Raw genomic sequence first — 19,753 nt, forward strand, 5'->3', positions numbered from 1 at the left:
TTAGGTGGATGCCTGGATCACGGAGGAGCTGCGTTACGCCCCTGCAGGGCTCAGCCATGGCTGGTTCATCAGCAACCTGGAGTTCTATGACCTCCAGGACAGTCTGTCAGATGGCACTCTGGTTGCAATGGCGTTGTCAGTGGCTGTGGCTTTCAGCGTCATGTTATTGACCACTTGGAATGTCATCATCAGCCTGTACGCCATACTGTCAATTGCTGGGACCATATTTGTCACAGTTGGCTCCCTAGTGCTTCTGGGCTGGGAGCTAAATGTCTTGGAGTCTGTTACCATTTCTGTTGCTGTTGGACTGTCAGTGGACTTCGCAGTTCACTATGGCGTGGCCTACCGTCTGGCTCCAGAGCCCGACCGCGAGGGGAAGGTGATATTTTCCCTCAGTCGGATGGGCTCTGCTATTGCCATGGCAGCACTGACCACCTTTGTTGCTGGTGCAATGATGATGCCCTCCACTGTGCTAGCCTACACCCAGCTGGGCACATTCATGATGTTGATCATGTGCATTAGCTGGGCTTTTGCCACCTTCTTCTTTCAGTGCATGTGCCGCTGCCTGGGGCCACAGGGCACCTGTGGTCAGATACCCCTGCCCAAAAAGCTTCAGTGTCAGGCCTTCAATGAGGGCTCATCCACCAGCCCTCCACCTCAGGGGAAGAGCTCTGGTCTGGGGAAATACCAGCTGGATGGCAAGGACGGGGAGGTGGAGCATTATGAGCTGGAGCCACTGGCCTCCAGTCAGAAGGCTGAAGACAAACCACGAGAAGAGCCTGAGGTGTGTACTCAGCTTTATAATGGAATCCCCCCTCACCACCACACAGCCCCCTTTTCACACATCCACTATAAGAGCACAGATGGTGGCAGAAGCGGCCCAGAGAATGGGCTTGTAGCAACACTGAGCACACCATCCAGGTGCCAGTACTCTCAGAACACTAACTGCTCATGTGGAGATCCTCCGCCTCACCTGCTGCAGCAGTGGACCCCCCACTCTTGCACTCAGCCCCCCCAGGACTCTCTGTCCTGTCCTCCCACCCCTCAGCTTTTCCCCCTCTCAGGAAACACTGCAAATAAACAAAACACAGCCCTTTTAACCTCAAACCTGGATCAAGTTTACACACACATGGAGTGCCGTATGCACTATGTCCACTGTCCCATCACCCATTTCCATCACTGCTCCCAGGGACGAGTTGTGAACCCTAGGCAGGGACCTGCCCACACCTGCCATCTCAGGAAGTACTGTGTCCACACGGCAAACCTGCAGGCCGGTTCAGTTAGAGAACAGAAATCCATGACCCCAGCTTCAAACCAGGACACAGGCCTAGCCCCAGGACCTGGCTCAGAGTCTGTGGGAGAAGACATTCAAAGACAAGAATTGAGTCCTGACAGTAGCCTCAATATCAGCACCCACACCCAGACACAACCTCACACACAGTGCCCCCCACCACATACACCCACTCATGAAACACAGAGAGTGAGGGACAGTGAACACTGTTGTGGTGATAACCATGTATCCGCCACAACCACAGAAACAACAACGCATATGGATGCTTGTTGTAAAATCCCTGGCAACCAGGAGAAGCTCGAAAGTATTCCCGTCACACGGGAGGAAAGTGTCAAGAAGTGCAAGCAGAACTCAAAAAGAGAGCGGGCATCCTCCGCATCTCCAAAGAAACTCTACTGTTTTAACAGGACGTTGAAAGTGAAGTGCAATTCAGCTTCGGACTTTAGCGTGCCAAAAAGTGAAGCCAGCGTGCCTCCTATCGCAATAAACACTAATCCTTCTTCTGAAAGCTTATGTTGACAATAAATAGATATTTTATTAAAAACTCGATCCAGAACAAACAGCCAAAACAACGTGACACACACACACAATGTCTCTGTGCAATCGTACAAGGTGTGGGATGTATGTGTCGACCAAGTGCCTCAGTGTGACCCACTAAATATATTCTGTTTACAGTTTTCATATTATATTCACCAGATCTTCACACAGATTTTTTTTTTTAAATTGAAACACACACACTGTTGATACATCATTGTCAGACATGAATATCCTTTTCACAAAGACACCCTCATGAAATTTTGCTAACTTAAACTACACAGCAGCCATTTGCACCAACATAAAGTCGTGCAGTGTCTATATTGTGATATTGTGTGTAATTATCAGTATGTGTTGTGATCACAGCAAGCCAAACAATATGCCACATTTTACAAGCTCATTAAAAAAAACGTTGCCCGTCACTTTTTTTTGTATTTGTGGAAGCTAGTAATAAACTCTGTGTTGCTCTTGTGTTCAAGTTGCCACATGTCTCAGATAAAAGATGTACTGTATGATTAAAATGTCTTTTTTTACGGCTATTGTCCTGCTACTATTGTGTATGTATACACACACACACAAAACAGATTCAGGAGTGTATCTGAAATTGTAACATGTACACCTGTTTCATTGTCTCATAACTGCTGGCGCCTTTGCCGCTATCTGTTACATACGGCCTGAGGTCATTGCCTGGATTTAAACTGGGCTGGGCTGCCTGCTCGTGTAGACTTGATTTACGCCACGATCAGGTTTTATCACTAGATCTGATAGAGATCTCGTTTTCTCAAGGGTACAGTTTGGCAGCATTTATACTAAGAAAAATGTCTGGAATTAGATGTGTAGATAAAATCTTGATCATAAAATCATTTTAGGTTAATAGATAAATCGAAAAAAATGCATCTTTTATGTTATGAGGTTCATTACATTGCATCATTACAAGTTTTTGAACCTTGTGCTGTGTGCTTGCAGGCCTGCTGAGGCAGACGGCTTTAATTACAGGGAGACAACGCTCTGGCACAAAGCTCTGAGAACACAAACCCGGCTGCCATCAGCAGTGGTTTTGCTCGTCTAACAAATATATATTTTGAATGAGTTATTCTTTTGTAATGGGGCCAGGGAAGCATTGGAACAGAATCTGCTGACTGTTTTGTCTTTGAATAGGACCTATTTATGGCTGCGGTTTGTATGTTTGCTTGTGAGAATATTAAAGGAGCACAGACTGAGAGATTGAAATCAACCCCAAACAATTGCTAATGTTGCTCTGTAACTGAAAAAAATTCATGTTATATTGACTTAATGTGATAATTTATCAGTTTTATCTTCACAGCTTGTTGCATGTTTTATTCACACTAGTCTAGCTTCCTTCTGCAGCTGCAGTGATTTCCGCGCTGGAAGTCAAAACTGTCCCTGATTGAGCGCCATGTCTTAAAGAGGACAGCTGTCACAGACAGAATATCCCTCTTTAAGGAAAAACTAACCCACTTTCTTTCTGCTACTAAATCCAGCCAAGTGGAGAAAACACCTGTTTCTTCAGAGCTCATTGGGGAAAAGAAGCAGCAGTCGTCCTCTCCGATCAGCTTTCTGCTCCGTTTTCGTCCTCCAGTGTAGAATGTGGGGGCTGGTAAGTTTATGCTCAAGTCACACTCAGTAACAAAGTCCAATTCGGATTTGGCTCTTGGATAGTCCTCCTCAGACCTTCAATCATTTCTTCTGAGATGCTCCTTTTTCATTATTGGGCCACTTTAAGTTGTTTTCTTTTGCATGAGACACTTTTCACCCTGTGGTTGGAAACCTGATTGACTCATCACAGCCTTCGCTTCTATTAATGGAAGAATGATGCACAAACGCTGTCAGTAATGGGGGGAAAAGTACCACTGTGCTCTTGCTTGTTTTTCACTCTCATCCCTGTCACACCCCCTCAACCCCAAAACAAACTTGCATATGCAAACAGGGCCCAATAAAAACACATTATATAAGTAAACCACACACACTGGAAGCACTTGATGCTTCTGTGTCAAAGGAAAAAAGTTACTTTGGCTCATACAGCTGAGTTTGTGTTCCCCTCAGCCCTCTGATCCCCCACCCCCTCTTTCTTCTCCTCTTTGGCTCAATCAGTGTAGTGAAGATGAGTCCACTTCCCTCTGAGGATCCCTCCTCAGGCTTGCGTGAGCATCCCTGTAATTATATTTGCTTAAACAGAGGTCAAATATTAGCCATGGCCGTGGGGCAGGGTTTATTACATTTCCCTGTGAGAGAGAGAGAATCTCAGAAGCATGTGTGTCTGTTCTAAGTATAATCTGCAGGCCTGAAATAACTGTGAAGAGCCCGCAGAGCTGGAGAGCTTGTTTACAAGGTAAACATTTGCTTCCACTTTTCAAATTAGATTTTGGTGGAGCCACTGGTCGGGTCCAGATTTATAGAAGCGGAACAGGTTTTCTTTCTTTTCAGCATCTGTTTGTTTGGGTCATTCACAAAACTCACTAAGTAAATTTGAATTTGATAATTGAAAAAAAAATCTCCAACTTAACCACTAGATGGCACTACATTGTACACGGTGGCTCGTTATTTAAAACAATAGTAAACTCTGTGAACTAAAGTGGTTAAAAGTTACATTGTGTGACCTTCATGTTTCACATACTGCCCGTTCATTTAGGCACAAGGTCAACATTGGCATAAAAATCCCAGAAAATATAAACAACTGCACAATAAAAGCAGGCCGGACAGATGTTAATGTTGCACAGTGTTCAGATTAATGGACTGTCCACAGTGTATAAGCAGCAGGAGCCTGCAGTTGGGCTGTAATGCTGAGAACAGCTGGCTCATAAAGTCCAGGAGGATGCAGCCGGTCGAGGCCAGCAGGACGGAAGCTTTCCTCTGCCCGGTGGCTTCCTGTTTTCAGTCACACAGCTCGAATGAAAGGAAAAACCGTCTGACCCCTCAACGGACCTGACTGTCCAACAACTGCTCACAGAGATGATGTTAGCCACAGCTGTTGCTGACATGCCATTATGTGACACAAGCACTGCAACTATAGGCAGTCCTGATGTGTTGAAAGCCTCCCTGATTAACAGTGTAGCTTTCAATGACCGCTCAGGACTGACAGGAGGAACAAGACACGGGCGACTCTCGCCATCTAGTGGTGCAAATGGTAAATAACTCCAAGGTTACACTTCAACTGTAATTTACAAAAAAATATTATATATATAATATTATATAATATAATATTTCTTGTACAAGTCATTGTTTTATAGAATAGAAATACTTTTATACTATTTATCCCAAATTGGGAAATTTCGCTATTGCAGCAGCAACATACAGGCACTCAAGCATACTAAAAATATACCCCTAACGGTAAATAAACAGTATAAACATTATTTACATTATATATATATATATACATATACATTATTTACAGCAAAAAATAAAACATAGGTACAAGTTGGTCAATTTGGAATGCAGGTATATTTCATGTTAATTATCATACATTTTATGTTTGCACCAATCATTAAGGCAAATTCCTATTGATGTGAATCCCCTTCACTTACATGGCAATAAACACATTTCTGATTCTGGTAAGTATAAACAAGATTGATATAACAGTTGCTTTACCAAACTTGTCTGCAGTTTGCTTCATCTGTCCAATGCACATCATTCCAGAACAACTTTTGCTTTAATGTTTGTTCTGGACTGTAAAAACCTTTTTACTCCCAAGTGTATGTACATTCTGTAAGGAAACGTTTGACTATTTAACGCTATTTAACCTCTGTTTCTTTTAACATTAAGGTACTTTGTATTTTACATAGCAATCGCTCTGATATTCTCCAGCTGGATCCCACCCTCTTTGATGGGTTGAGGGTCAGGCTCAACAGGCTCAGGGTTGTCCTCCATTTTTTTCACCTTGGTGTCTTTGAGTATCTGTGAGGTGAGTCGTTCATAAAACCAGTCCAGGTCCTGAGGGTCCTCCGGCCAGGTGAGGTACTCTCTCTTTTGGACAAATGCTCTGATTGCGTTGCACTTCATTAGCTGGTAGTGAGCCACCTGTGAAAGTTTTACAACACAATTCAGAAATAAAGTTTGATCAAATGAAACTTGACTATATTAACATCTGTAAGAACATTGACCTCTACTGGTAGAAGTATGGAAGGTACACAACCTTTATTTGATGATGTTTGAGTGCAAAGTATTCTCTACAAAGTTTGGTATGCTTTTTTAACTTGGATATGATTATTAAGCAGTTGTATTTATATAGTTCTACTGAAAGGCAGCAAACCCAGAATCTTTCTGCTTGTTTTCCCTTTTCAATCTGAAACTCTTTTTTTATCTTTACCAGGAAATATTATAAGAAAAATCTCCACATAGCAGTGGAGGAGTTGGAGGTGAACAAGCTGAGTGAACACTGAACTGAGTGGAGATTTGTCAGGTAGGACACACAATAACAAACTGACTCTAAGGATGCTTGTTTTGCAGTGGATATCTAACACAGTGTGTATTTAGTGTGTGCTTTTGTTTCTAACCATAGTGAGAGGGAATAATGATACCTACCTTCCCTACTACCAGCATAATCAAGACGTTTTTCAGCTTCTCCAGCATCTGCCCCTGTGCTAAAGTGAAGGCCTCCAAGCACCAGCCATCTATAAAGACACACAGCTTTGTTAGTCTTGCTTAATTTGACCTTATCACGCATTATTACTTGACAACAAGAGTGCTCCCCATATTTGAGTGCTGCAACCCAGACTCTGTCCAAAGATAACAATCTGCCTAAAGCCTAAACCTTGATCCAACATGTAAAAGCAAAGCGTTGTGGTTGTGAATTCCTCACTGTGATCTGCTAGCTGCCTAACAGAAGAGAAGACAGGAAATCAGCACACCTGGAAAAGAAATATTCTGGCATTTTTATAGACTTTACATTATATTGTACAGATTTACCAGATGAGCTATAAAAACTACAGTCCAGGCTAGCTGTTTCTTCCATTTCCAGTCTTTAAGCTAAGCTAAAGTAACCAGTGAATGTGTAGCTTCACATTTCACTGTGCTATCTCATGGAGTGATAAACTGTACCTTTGAGGAAGGCCTTGGAGATGATGCACACTGTCTTCCTGCTGGACAAGATGGCCCCGTGGATGTTTGAAAGGTGATCCTCCCCTGGCAGGAAATCTCTGGCTTCGAAGCAACAGTTGAACATGTTCTCCTCTGAAAACTGGTTATCCAGCTTTTTCAGCAAAGCAGCCTCCACCCACTCATAGTCACGTTCACTAAAGCAAAGGAAGGCATCGTACTGTGTCTCGTTCTCAGGAGGCAGAGGCTTTGGGCCCTCAAGAACCCTCTTAACGATCTTTTTGTAGATGACAAATATTTGCCCTCTGAAACGGGTGTAAATAATCCCACTGAGGATGACACTAATGACGAGGGATGCAGAGAAGATGAAGAGAGCAAGCTTTAGATGTTGGACAGCCTCTTCGTTGTCTTCCTCACATGGTGTGACGATGGTGGAATAATTCAGCAGAGGAAGATCATGGACAGCAGCTGGAAACTCGCATCTTAAGTCTGCGACTGGACTCAGGAAGGTCACATTGGTTGTAATAAGCCACCTCAAGAAGCTCTCTAGAGTGCAATCACAGTGGAAGCGATTTCCTGACAGGCTGAGGAAGATGAGTGACTGAAAAGTCATGGGATCGGGGGAGGCTAGGAAGTTGTTAGAGAGGTCAAGGCGTACCAGGCTGGCTGGAAGGACATCTGCCTGCAGAAAGGTCAAGGCGTTAGACGAGAGGTCGATTTCTAAGATGGAAGTGAGGCCTTTGAAAATCCCTGGTGGGAAGGTTGTGAGTGAATTGAGGCTAATATTTAAACCAAGCAGATTGTTCAGACCATCAAACAGGTCAAGGCAGTCCCCCCGTGCCCACAGTATCTGCAGGGAACTGTCGTGAAGATCCAGCACTTGCAAACTATTATTATAAGATACTGCGTTGCCCTGATTTAGTGTGCACCACTTGATGAAGTTGCTGCCATAGAACAGATTCTGGAGACGCTTGAAATGAATTAAAATGAAATACACGTCTTCCATGTTGGATAATCTGTTAGATGAAATGTCAATGTGGGTACTGTTCATGGCAAAGTTATCGATATTGTTAAGTGAATTCAACTTATTGTCCGCCAAAAGGAGCAATTCTAAGTTTGGTAATGATGCAGGAAAATCCAGTTTTCTCAGCGAGTTTCCTGACAGATACAAAGCCCGTAATCTGGGCAGATGGCTGAATGCTGCAGGTCCTAACACACCGATGTGGTTGTAAGACAAATCCAACACCCTGAGTTCTGTGAGGTTGTTGAAAGTGTACGCATATATCTCTCCCAGGAGGTTGGAGGAGAGGTTTAGCATTCGTAAATTCCCCTCAAGACCATCGAAGGCGTTTCTGTGTATCTGGTTAATTTTGTTTTGGGAAATATCAATAATTATCGTGTCTTTTAGAGGACTGAAAACAGACCTTTGCAAAGCAAATATGCGGCTTTTAGACAGATCTAGTATGTTGACTGCACTGTTCCTAAGGCCTTCAAATGTGCTCTCATCTGGATCACGTAGGTTCTCAAATGCAAACCCTTGTCCAGTGTGTCCACTGTATATAAGATGAGCAATCGGCGTCCCCTCAATTGCTTTAAAAAAGCGTTTTGTTGTGTCTAAGTTTAACCCCTGGCTGGATAAGTCAAGAGTTTCGAAGGCCATCCCTCTGAAAGGGTTCCCACAGCTTTCCCAGTCGAATCCTTCACCGTATGTTTTGTAGAACCTGTTGGAATCCAAGTTCAGGAATGTGAAATACTTCCCTCTGAAGGCAACGAGATCATCTTCACATAATCTTTCAATTTGATTGAGTTTGAGATTCAGCTGCGTGAACTTTGTGAGTTGCGGAAAAAACAGCGCAGGCCGCAGCCTCGCTATTTGGTTACCAAAGAGGTTCAGACCCTCTAAAGACAAAAGTGGCTCCAGATAGTTTTCTGACAGAATCGATTCTGTCAAACTGCAATGATCCAAAAACAGGTATTTTAAGTTGAACAGTCCTAGAAATGCTCTGGGCTCCAGTGTGAGGTCTACATTCAGGCCCAGGATTAACTCTGTCAGTTTGCTCTGCCTGATGAAAGCGTTGTCTCGTATGATGAGCTTTACGTTCTGCATTCCAAGATCTAACCTCTGCAGCTCCTCATAGTCTCTGAGCGAGGTGCTGTTGATCTCACTGATGCGGTTATTGTCCAGGAAAAGGTGGGTGATGTTGGGGGGTAACACAGGAATCCAGTCGAGCTTCTGTGAGCTGCAGTAAGCTACTTGTCCATTCAAAATGCATGATGGCTGACATGTGGCAACCTGTGGGAAGGAAGGTTACAGTGGTTGCGTCTCACACTTCTTTATATCACTCTTTTTCAAAGTTACGAAATAAAATCACAAATGTAGAATGTAAAAAAAACAGAAACTGTAAAAATGTTCAATCAAATCAAAATATTTAACAGTTTAGACATGACTTCATTCACACCACCTCAGTTGGATTTAGGTCATGTGATGTTTTCTCCTCACACTTTACACTGAGATGGGTCTTGAACCCTAGAAAGGACAGAGGGTGGCTCTCACTTCTGCTCTGCAGGGGAAGGAACTCAAAGACTTCCTGTTCTGAGGCGTCCCGATTACAATCCAATTTATGGTTTCTTCACTTTCCATACTAACTGACCTTCCTGCTAAAAGTAATTTGAATTTTTCTCGTTACTTTGCTGACCGGGTCTTGCTGTAATATGGAATACTACAACTACTTTATATAGGAAATATATACTAGAATACTCTAAACGTCTTCAGAACATGATTTTGTGTCCTGATATTTTATTACACCCTTAAATACAACATTACCTTTTCATAGCTATTAGTAAGTAGTAATTTAAGTACACCCGAACATTACCTTAAACTAAGCTAATGATTTCCAGCAGTTAACTTTTAACCTTTAAGACAAAATAATCTTTTAGTTTACACTGTAGGTGAGTCTGTACACTGTGTGGTAAGTACACAGTGGGTTAAAAGGAGAATTGTTAAGGTGTTGAGATGATTCTTGTTATCTTTGGACAGGGCCCGACTGGCTGGCTGCCTTGTCTATCTTACCCTAAATCAAACTAGCTGCGTGCTAGGAGTGTCTTCATATTTTCCAGATATCTAACTCTAACGAAGAAAGTGGGGAAAAAACACATTTTTTAAATGTGAATAACAACCTAATTAAAGGTTTATTAAATTTCTGTGACAAAGGACTCTAAATCTAAGATTAGATTTCATTTATTTAACTTCTAAACTGTTGCATTTTCAAGAAATAGTGTGATAAATCAGTGATAAATCTTTTAAACATACCTGCAGGTACAAACTGGTGCAAACGAAGCGGAGGATCAGGGTCCACATACTGCCAGCCTGATAAGCCACATGGAAAAGAAACCTTGGAGGTTTTACTGTAACACTGACAGTAAATATTGTTTGGATTTAGAGGGAGAGAAAAGGAAACTGTCAGAATGTTTGTTCTGCAGGTTCATGGTTCACTAAAGCAGCTTCGGTGTCACAGTGTTCAGTACACAGACTTAAAGCTTTGATTAAAAAGCTCCATTTCTTCATGTTTGCTCTATGAGCTGGTGATTGCAGCTGCCACGCTCTTAGATTTTTATTTGTTTATGCCTGTAAATATTTGACAATTTTGATTTATAGGCCTACACACAGAGGCTATGATGCGTTTGTCTGTTTGACATACAATTAAAGTAAATTATCTGATTTATATTCATCTTACAAACTATATTAGTATAACAGTATAACTTTCCCTCACTATGTTCCAGGTATTTTGGTTTAGCAGTGTTAGCATAGCATTGGTATCGTATTAAACAGTGGGCATTTCTGTGACGTGTTTTCCCTCCAGATGTTTATTTATCAGCATGCTAGCTTACCTGAACCCTGTTATTAGCTGCTATCTGTTAGCTTTTACAACAGGTTGCATTTATTGGAGCTGTCGCCTTTTAGCGCTCATAGTCAGCTACAAAGTTCACTGTAGATGTTTATTTTAACATATTTGTCACGAATTACCTGAAACAAGTGACGCAGTTTAACAATGTGAATCTTTCCTCTGACTTTTCCTCCGAGCCTGTCTGCGGTCACACAGTGTTAACACGTTGCTTGTTACAGAGACAGAACTCTTACCTGTGCTGGAGACACCTGAACGCAACCTTCGCGGTGTCTGTTGTTGTTGTTGTTGTTGTGTGCGTGGACTCGCTGAAACGCGGCGTCCTCCCCGCAGACCTGCACTCCTGTGTCTGCTCCTGTTCGTGCCTCCCATTGATTTAGACTGACGAGCTTTACAACACGCAGGAATGTCGCAATTTCCCAGTTGAACAAACATCTTCTTCCTCTTGACACTTTTCCAAATTTCAGAACACGCGCTGCAGAAGTTTCTCATGTACAAGGCTCAACTCTGGAAACTGGACCGAGTCAGTTAGCAGCGGAAATATTATTAACCTTTCAAAGTAAAAGTATGTAAACAACCAGTGTCTGAAATTAGAATGTGTTTTCTATTATTTAATATTATTTTTATATAAAACTTAAAATACAGATCCAATAAATAGAGACTGGCGTGTAGGAAGAGAAATATAAAACTATAACAAAAATAAAAAATCAAATTTCCCATAATTAAAAATTTAAAAATATTAAACACCAACAACCTTATTACTGCCTCCAATAATATGGAAACTACACAAATGTTCATATAATACAAATACTAAAATTATAATACAAATATAGTAGAATTGTACTACTAGTTTTTTAAATTTATTAATATAAATATGTATTTAAAATAGAATAAACATTTGAGTATAATGACTCTATTGTACATTGACTACACCATGATTTTGGGGGACAACATTGGTTTAGAATCATCACTTAAGCAAATGAAAATTAATAAAACAAACTTAAACCTAAATAGGCCTTTATGTATGCTCAACACTTCAAAACTATGGGACATTGACAAGCTTTGTACAAATGGGACCTCACTGTGGACCACTGTACATATTTTTATTTTTGACCATAGAGAGGTCCCATGTTGGGCCAGGGGAAGGGTCAGAATTTGACTCTGGAGGATACTTACAAAAGTTTGGAAAGATAACCACAGATAGAGGTCAAGTTGCACTGTGGGAAATGTAGGATCAGGAGGGACTCACAGAAGAGATCATTTCTTTTCCCACATCATTGTTGTGTGACTCTGAAACACAACCTTTAATAGTAAATGTGTGTGAAAAATGGTAAAAAGAACAGTACTGTTGCATGTGGCCGCTTGATGGTTTAAATCACAATTTCTGCTTTTTACTGTCATTTCTGTTCCATCTTCACTCACACACTGTAGTGTGTAGTGTACATGCAGGATGCAACAACTGGTGCAAAGACCGACCCAACATTGCACCTTGAAAGTCTTGGCCACATCTGTTTCAGTATTTACTGGACATTTTGGATACCACTGACAAAATATGCTATTTGAACATAGCCCTGCAGCTTCACTATGGGCTCATTGGGTTTCTGTGGTTAAAGACAACAACATACACAATTGTGTCGCATTCAGAATTAAACTGGGAAAACTAAAAGTACTGCAGCAATATCTGCTTCCCTATTATAAACAGCTGACTGGCTTGTGGTGGAAAATCACAGTAAAAACGATGTGAGGGAAGGCTTCTGCACAGGTGCATGAGAGAGAGGCCCTGAGCAGCCCAGGTGTTATTGCTTGCAGATGGTGCCTTGTTGCTGTGTCATTTCCGATCTGCAATAAAGTCTCTGTGCTTCTGAGTTTGCCTGTCTGCAGGCTTCTCTTTTGACATTAGTAGTTTTGGTGCTGTGGTGGGAAGTACTGCTGCTATTTTATTTGGTTTAAATACAATTTGAGATACCTTTCTTGTTTTCTTCACCTGCTACATGCTGTGGTGTCTTTACAGTTTGTTAAATTAAAATATTTAATTAAAATTTTAATAAATATTCTCATATTTCACAATGAAAAACCAGGAACAAGTTAGGCTAGAGTGCGTCTTTGTCTTCAGCTTGTAATGCTTAAAACTTGATTAACATGCAACACTTAGATGTTACAATACAGTACTGCCATATAATGTATAATAATAATGCAGATTTCATTCATCAGATGTCAAACATTTGTCATATTAGCTGAGTGAAGGATAAACCTTTTCTTTATATTTATAGTATTATAATTAAGATATTTTCATAATACTGTCTCTGTAAAAGGTTACCAGTGTGTTTAAAATTCACACAAGTCCTTGGTAAAAGCTGGGTTGCCATGGTTACATGTTAAAAAAACTTTATGCACTTATAGTTCAGGTAGGCAAAAATTAATTATTAACTGGTTTATTATTACAGAAAAATGCTGATAAATGTAGATCAATTACTAATCGTTTCCAATAGTTATGGCTGTAATTATAAATAATGTCTGTGTGACATGAACCTGCACCCACACACACACACACTACAGCTACAAGCTATGAGTAATGTATACAGTTCCAGTTTCACTGTGGAATTTCTTAAGGGCTCCTAAATGAACTGTAGCACCTGTAAATCGCCTTTTTTCTCCACATGATGGCGCAGTCAGACTGTGTTTAACCCACAGGAGACTGAAGAAAAAAAAAGACAAGACTTATCCATCTATCATCTTAACCCCACTCTGTCCTGCAGTGCAGGGTCACAGGGGGTCTGGAGCCTATCCCAGCTGAGAGAAGCACGGTACACCCTGGACAGGTTAGCAGTCCATCACAGGGCAACACAGACAAACACAAGACATATCCTTGCTTTTCATTTTCATAATTTATTGATGACTTTATAAAAAAGTTGAAACGTTCAAAAAATGCATTCATAGTCGTCGTCACTCTCATTACATGGCACATATAGATGAAATCAGTCCTTCAAAACAGAGTCCTCTTTTTTAAAAAACATGACAAAACATTTACAATATTGCTGCTGTCTTGTGGGTTTATCGTCATATCTAACATCACTAACTTCCTTCATTGCAGCTCTGCTTGTACGGTTTGAGGTGTACATTCACGCGTCGTGCTTAGGCTGTCTGGTTCCTAACCGTCACCGTTCACCTGCTGTAAGCCGTGAGCCTCACTCTCCGCAGCTTTGAGCGCATCGCTGCTCTCCATCTTCCCCTTACGCAAGAGGAGGTAATGGATGAGAAAAACCACCAGCACAACGAAGAACACAGTACAAACTATTATTCCCACCAGACCCCCCGTTGTCACCCCTGACGGCTGCCGCGTGGGACCTGGATGTGGCACAGTCGGTGATGCGCTGGGGGTTTTTGGAGTGGTGCTCTGTCCGGAGTCTCCTGTGTCCTCACTCTTTACGCACTTGTACTCTGACACTAGTGTGAATCCTGGAAAACACGAGCACACATAGCTGCCGAAAGTGTTTCTACAGGTCTGCTCACAGTACCCGAAGTCACACTCGTCGATGTCCAAACAGAACGTATCACCCCCGTCTCTCTCCTCTGATACATAACCCTTCGGACAGTAGCACTCGAACTTGTTGTTGGGGTCGCACTCCGCGGGGCATTCCTCAAATCCACAGTAGAGTATACACCTGTCAGGCGACTCTGGGTCCGGCTTAAAGCCATCATAACACGTGCACTGGTAGCTACCTGGGGTGTTTTTGCACTCATGCTCACACGGTGCAGACTCGCACTCGTCCTCGTCGACGCACAGGTCGCCGCTCATCCTGTATCCATCCTTGCAGACGCACTGAAACCCACCGACCGTGTTGACGCACCTGAAGTTTTCCCCGGGACACTGCCGCTGATCTGTGCAGTCGTTGAAGTCCACGCACGACCTGCCGTCCTCCGCTAATTGGAAGCCGTGGTCACACGTGCACGCGTAAGAATTTTTGTACCGATGGCAGGCGTGCTCGCAGTGCAGGGTCAGGCATGGGTCGTCTGCCGCCTCCACTCCACATGTCACGTTGTTTGTAGGGTTGATGGTTTGTCCTGGTGGGCAGTAACAGCTGGGGGTGTCACTGTAGTCGTCTGCGCATTTATATTCACATCCACCTTTATTCACAGCGCAGTCCCAAGGCGCCTGCAGCCACTGCTCGCTGAAGCAGATGAATTTCGTTTCAGAGGGCATCCGGACCGCGGTGCTTCCAGGCGGCAAAGACAGCATATCTTCTCCACCAAAAAAACCGATGGGAGTCGTGTAATTGACAAACTCACCCGGTGCAACTGGCAGACTTTTACATGCATCATCGAACTTGTATTCGCAAAGAAACCCGGACACACGTTCCTCGCATGGTTCCTGGGTCCATTTGTACTCGTCTTTTTGGGAAACAGAGACGCATCGATGAGAAGAGCAGCTGCTGTCAAAGTTGGGCGACCAGTTGGTAAAGTCACTTTCGCTGTCTGCATTCACCCACTTGAAGCCTCTAAGTTTGTCAGCAGGGTCAGGACAGCCAGTCGGCAGATGTAACCCGATCCAGAATTCCCCCGCAAAGTTTTCCAATAAGATAGAAAGAACATCGTGTGACACGGTGGAGCGCACTGTCATCAACTGGCCATGTTGACCTTTACATTGCTTTTGCGCAGCACTGAAATTGAGTGGCTCTCTGAACACTGTGAAGCACTGAGTCCCATAGCAGTATCCTCTATTCGGCTTGATGCCGCCGGCTCTTCCCACCAGGAATATCAAGACGACAAACAACACCGTAACATTATTCATGTTTGAACCTCGGCTGTGCCCTTTTTAAGATCTGGCGCGATCCAGCAGTTTAGAGGCTTGTTTGTTTGAAGAACTGTTTTGCGCGCATTTATAGCCCCCTAACTCCATATTCTTATCCCGGCAGAGGAAGGAAGTCGTTCCTCAACTGCCTGCTGCTCCGCTTGCTGTACCGCTGCAAACGTCTGCACAGCGGACCACATCCCCAATTACGCACGGCTTTTTACGCACGTACGTAGCGAAGCGGCGCGCACGCAAGGGGGCTTTTACCCAACCCCCCCCCCCTATATGCAGTAGCCCCTCCTACATCCACCCTTCATAACATGTCAGACTTATCAAGAGTGGAGTCCTGTGGACAGACTGCAAGTTTAGTTTACCTCCAGCTTTAAGTTTTCAGTTGTATAAGCTTGTTTTTTGAATGAATGAATAATGAACTACAATATAAATCCTTTTTCATTCTGATATTTAATATGTCCCTGCTCCATTTCCCTTTCCTTTATCTGTTGCAGATCACCTCTGACTCATCATCATGTGTATTTTAAGAGGAAAGGAGAAAATGTAGCAAAAAAGGGATAGCAATACAAGATGCCAACCACAAATCGTCCCTGCTGAGGATGCAGCGTAAAATAGTGTGTCTTTTCAATATATCCAGATTACTCTGTAATTTAAGTAAAAATCTGTAACATACATTGCTGTATGGAAGCACGTGTTAAAAATGTAAAGAAAACTCATCAGATCCACTGCATGCTGTCTACATGTTACAATAACCCAAAACAACACAATAAAAATGATCATTTAATGAAACAAGTGAAAGCTTGCAGTAAGCCTGTTACACAGTAGTTGAACATATCGGAATGAGGTGCAAATGTACTTTCACAACAGGCTCTATTACAGTGTGTATATAGCAGCACAGTTTTACATTCATATTAATCTGATCTGTCAGGATCAGCCTGTTATACAGTCAGGTTGAGGGCGTCAGCCTCGTGTAAATGTCAGCAGTGTACAGCTTTAACAGTGAGCGTGGTGAAGAGTTCTGATTTAAACAAACTAAACTGGAAATAGACGAATACTTAAAGGATCTCTGTTTCTGTAAATGATTATCATTTGTCATTAATAGTGCGCAAGTGCGCAATTTGGCACAAGTCATGCTGCAAAGAGTCACAGTTTGATGGTTGATTTAACCGTTTTTTTAAAAGAGAATTTTGGGATTCATGACAACATGAATATCTGCACATAAAAGTCCTAAAAGCTCTTTTCCTATGTTAAGGTTAGAGCCTTCTCTTTGTGGAGCGTCAGAATGTGTTTGACCCGGACGGGTTGAACGTAGTGATCTTCTGAAAGAAATACCTAATATACAGTTATAAATACAAGATGCAGTGAGCTAGTATATAACACCAGCAAATAATAATGCATTTAACTAAAGGTGAAGTGTCACAGGTTTGTTTGTGGTGCAAGGATATGTGATAATATGACACTAACACAGAATCTTAAATTGTAATTTAAACTTTTTGGTACCATCATTTAAAACAATAACAATACAAAAATAGGCCAAATTGAAAAGGATCTGTTCGGTTTCTAAGGCTGTAAGCTGTTTCCTTTAAAATCCACAAACTTCATTATTGTGTGTTCTGTGACTTAGCCGTGCATCAGTGTATACTTTATTGCAGCCTTAAGACGTTTTTGCATCCTATGTGTGGTTGGATTCAAGTCTTTGTGAGTCATTTTTGATCTGTTTGTCGAAGGACAGCCTCTTGTAGGTCTCCGTGGTCACCTGCTGCAGGTAGAAGATGTCTATGTCTGGGCTTTTGAAGGAGGATAGCTCAAATCTACCACAACGTTTTGCCATGTTATGGACCACGAAGTACAGCAGCAATACACACAGAAGCACGAACACGGTGATGCCCAGGACGCTGCCGGTCTTGATGTAAGAGGGCACTGCGGCCGGCTGGACGCTGGCTGGTATGCTGGGTGGTGTGAGGTATGGAGAGGCCGAGCCTGATCCATAATCTTCATCCTCCTCTTCTAAGCGCACACATTTGCTCTCATCCTCCAGCTTGAACCCGTCTCTGCACAAACACCTGTATCCACCAAACAGGTTTTCACACCCGTGGTCACACATCTCCTGGGACTCACATTCATTTATGTCGGTGCAGATGGCCGTGCCGTTTCTTATGTCTTGAATGTAGCCGTCGGGGCAGTGGCACTGGTGCATGTCCTTCATCTCCAGCTCATGGTTTGAGACGCAGCTGGCGGGGCAGTCTCTCTCAGTGCAGTGTGGATCACACTTGGTGGGATCTATGGGTGACACCTTGAACCCCTTCCTGCACACACACTGGTACTTGCCATTGAACTTCTGACAATCCATGTGTTCACACAGGGAACAGATTGTAACATTCACACACACTCCATCCTCCTCATCAAAGCCCTCTTGACATATGCACTCAAAGTCTCCAGCTGTGTTCACACACTCCTGACCCTCAGCCATGCAGGGGTCCTCCTCACACTCATTCACGTCCAGGCAGCTTTTCCCATCCTCTGCGAGCCTGTAGCCCTTTCTGCACGTGTCACCTGTCCTCTGACGCCTTTCTGCGCAACCTGCGCACGGGTCAGCGGCGCAGGTGATGTTGTTTGGATGGAGCGTGCGCCCTGCGGGGCAGAGGCAGGTGTCTGTCGTTGCGTTGCAGTCGTGCTCACAGCCTCCTCCAAACACCTCACATTTCCACGGAGCTTGCAGCCAGAACGTGGAGACGCACAGATGCTTGGAGAGTGTATATTCCTTCCCAACTTTTATGGCGATGGTTCCCTGTGGAAACGTGTCCGTGTCGATCAGCTCGAAGCCCGTCACCGTGGTGTACGTCACACGTTCGCTCCCGCCTATTTTCACGCCCTTACAAGCATCATCGAGACGGTACTGACAAAGATATCCGTCCACTTTGTCTCGGCACGGCTCCCACTCCAACGCCACGGGCCGCCCCATCGTCACGGACACAGAGGGGCAATTTCGGAGGTCATTGGCAGCATCTTCCCCCCTCGTCCTGTCGGTGATCTGCACCCAGTATCTACCGCTCAATCCATGTAATGCACTTGGCAATTTGTCAGTGTCCTCCTCAGAGCTGAGCGTGAATAACTTTGCGCCTGACTCTTTGCAGGCTTCCTTAGCAGTTTCAAAGTCCTCCAGGACTTGGAAGGAGCACAGATCCCCGGCGCAGCGTCCGCGTTTAGACAGGACGGCTTCCCCAAACCAGAGGAAAACCGCACAGAAAAGCAGTCCCTGTCGAGCCGTACAAATCATCATGATGTCGATGTTAGAAATCCTCCGGACTTTGACTGAAGATATAAAACAGCTTTGTGTTTGACAATCTGAAGCTGATGCAGCGACTGAACGCGGAGCATAGCCCCCATTTATAAAAGCCTGTTTTTTTCTGTGGGACCAGGCGAGGAAGGAAGTTCCGTTCTAGCCAGTAGTGCTGCGGTGTGATTGCTCAACCCCCCTGCTGTCCAGAAGTCTTATCTCAAACAAACCGGTCCATCTCACACACACACACACACGCACACACACGTGTACTTTAAATAAGAAGACGAGTGACTCTTCTCTCTCTCTCTCTCTTTCAATTTAAATGATGAGGTGAAAGTTTAAGTCTCCTGAGAAGAGAGCGCTGCCAAGACTCCAGCTCAGCAACCTGATACATAATTAATAATAAGACATGCTCCATCATGTCATCATATGACGTTAAAAGTTGTGAAACTCCCGTGATGACAAAGGTGAGTCACTGTTTGGAGGCAGAACAGTTACTGTCTTTACCCTCGCTGATTTTTAATTGATTGCAGAATATTTTGTGGAGGAACTTAGAGCTGCAGTGTTTGGAATACCCCTTTTGAGAATACCATTAAAATCCTCAATAATAGTTGAGAAAGAAAATAATGTTTTATTTCCATCCATCCATTTTCCTAACCTGCTTTGTCCTGATTACAAGGTCAGGAGGTGGGCTGGAGCCTATCCCAGCTATCAGTGGGTGAGAGGCGGGGTACACCCTGGACAGGTCACCAGTCAGCGATACATATTCATATTCACATTCAGTAAAATTTTGGTTGAAAGAGAAGGGGAAGCAGGAAGGGTTGTTACTGTCCCCTGACTGCAGGAAGGCTCCTGGTTTGAACCTGCTGGCCGGCTGGGGCCTCGCTGTGCTG

At 43.4% G+C, this 19,753-nt stretch overlaps 4 protein-coding genes across 6 annotated transcripts in view; 1 reads left to right on the forward strand and 3 right to left on the reverse strand.

Annotated features, from left to right (window-relative positions):
- Positions 1–2,364, forward strand: part of disp1 (dispatched homolog 1 (Drosophila)) — a 60,693-nt gene extending 58,329 nt beyond the window's left edge. For both annotated transcript variants that reach the window (XM_028397713.1, XM_028397714.1), the window contains one exon: positions 5–2,364. In XM_028397713.1, coding sequence (XP_028253514.1) covers positions 5–1,810 — 1,806 coding nt within the window. In that variant the 3' untranslated portion in view covers positions 1,811–2,364. The remainder of the gene's footprint in view (positions 1–4) is intronic.
- A 2,901-nt stretch (positions 2,365–5,265) lies between these two features.
- On the reverse strand, positions 5,266–11,303 carry tlr5a (toll-like receptor 5a). Of its 2 annotated transcripts, none has more exons than XM_028397252.1 (5): positions 11,016–11,303; positions 10,188–10,244; positions 6,881–9,170; positions 6,365–6,453; positions 5,266–5,860 (listed from the first exon to the last, which is right to left on the reverse strand). In XM_028397252.1, exons 2-5 carry the CDS (start codon positions 10,233–10,235, stop codon positions 5,618–5,620), a joined length of 2,670 nt encoding a protein of 889 aa, XP_028253053.1. In that variant the 5' UTR covers positions 10,236–10,244; positions 11,016–11,303; the 3' UTR covers positions 5,266–5,617. The 2 variants fall into 2 exon arrangements, with proteins under 2 accessions (XP_028253053.1, XP_028253052.1); XM_028397251.1 differs by having other exon boundaries at positions 10,188–10,290.
- Positions 11,304–13,645: 2,342 nt separating this feature from the next.
- On the reverse strand, positions 13,646–15,757 carry thbd (thrombomodulin). Its single transcript, XM_028397302.1, has one exon. It carries the CDS (start codon positions 15,566–15,568, stop codon positions 13,928–13,930), a length of 1,641 nt encoding a protein of 546 aa, XP_028253103.1. The 5' UTR covers positions 15,569–15,757; the 3' UTR covers positions 13,646–13,927.
- Positions 15,758–16,394: 637 nt separating this feature from the next.
- On the reverse strand, positions 16,395–19,172 carry LOC114429262 (thrombomodulin-like). The gene has a single exon (XM_028398214.1). It carries the CDS (start codon positions 18,858–18,860, stop codon positions 17,253–17,255), a length of 1,608 nt encoding a protein of 535 aa, XP_028254015.1. The 5' UTR covers positions 18,861–19,172; the 3' UTR covers positions 16,395–17,252.
- Between the last annotated feature and the right edge of the window lie 581 nt (positions 19,173–19,753).

Source organism: Parambassis ranga, chromosome 24 (assembly GCF_900634625.1).
Source record: "Parambassis ranga chromosome 24, fParRan2.1, whole genome shotgun sequence".
In the NCBI taxonomy this organism is placed as follows: domain Eukaryota; kingdom Metazoa; phylum Chordata; class Actinopteri; family Ambassidae; genus Parambassis; species Parambassis ranga.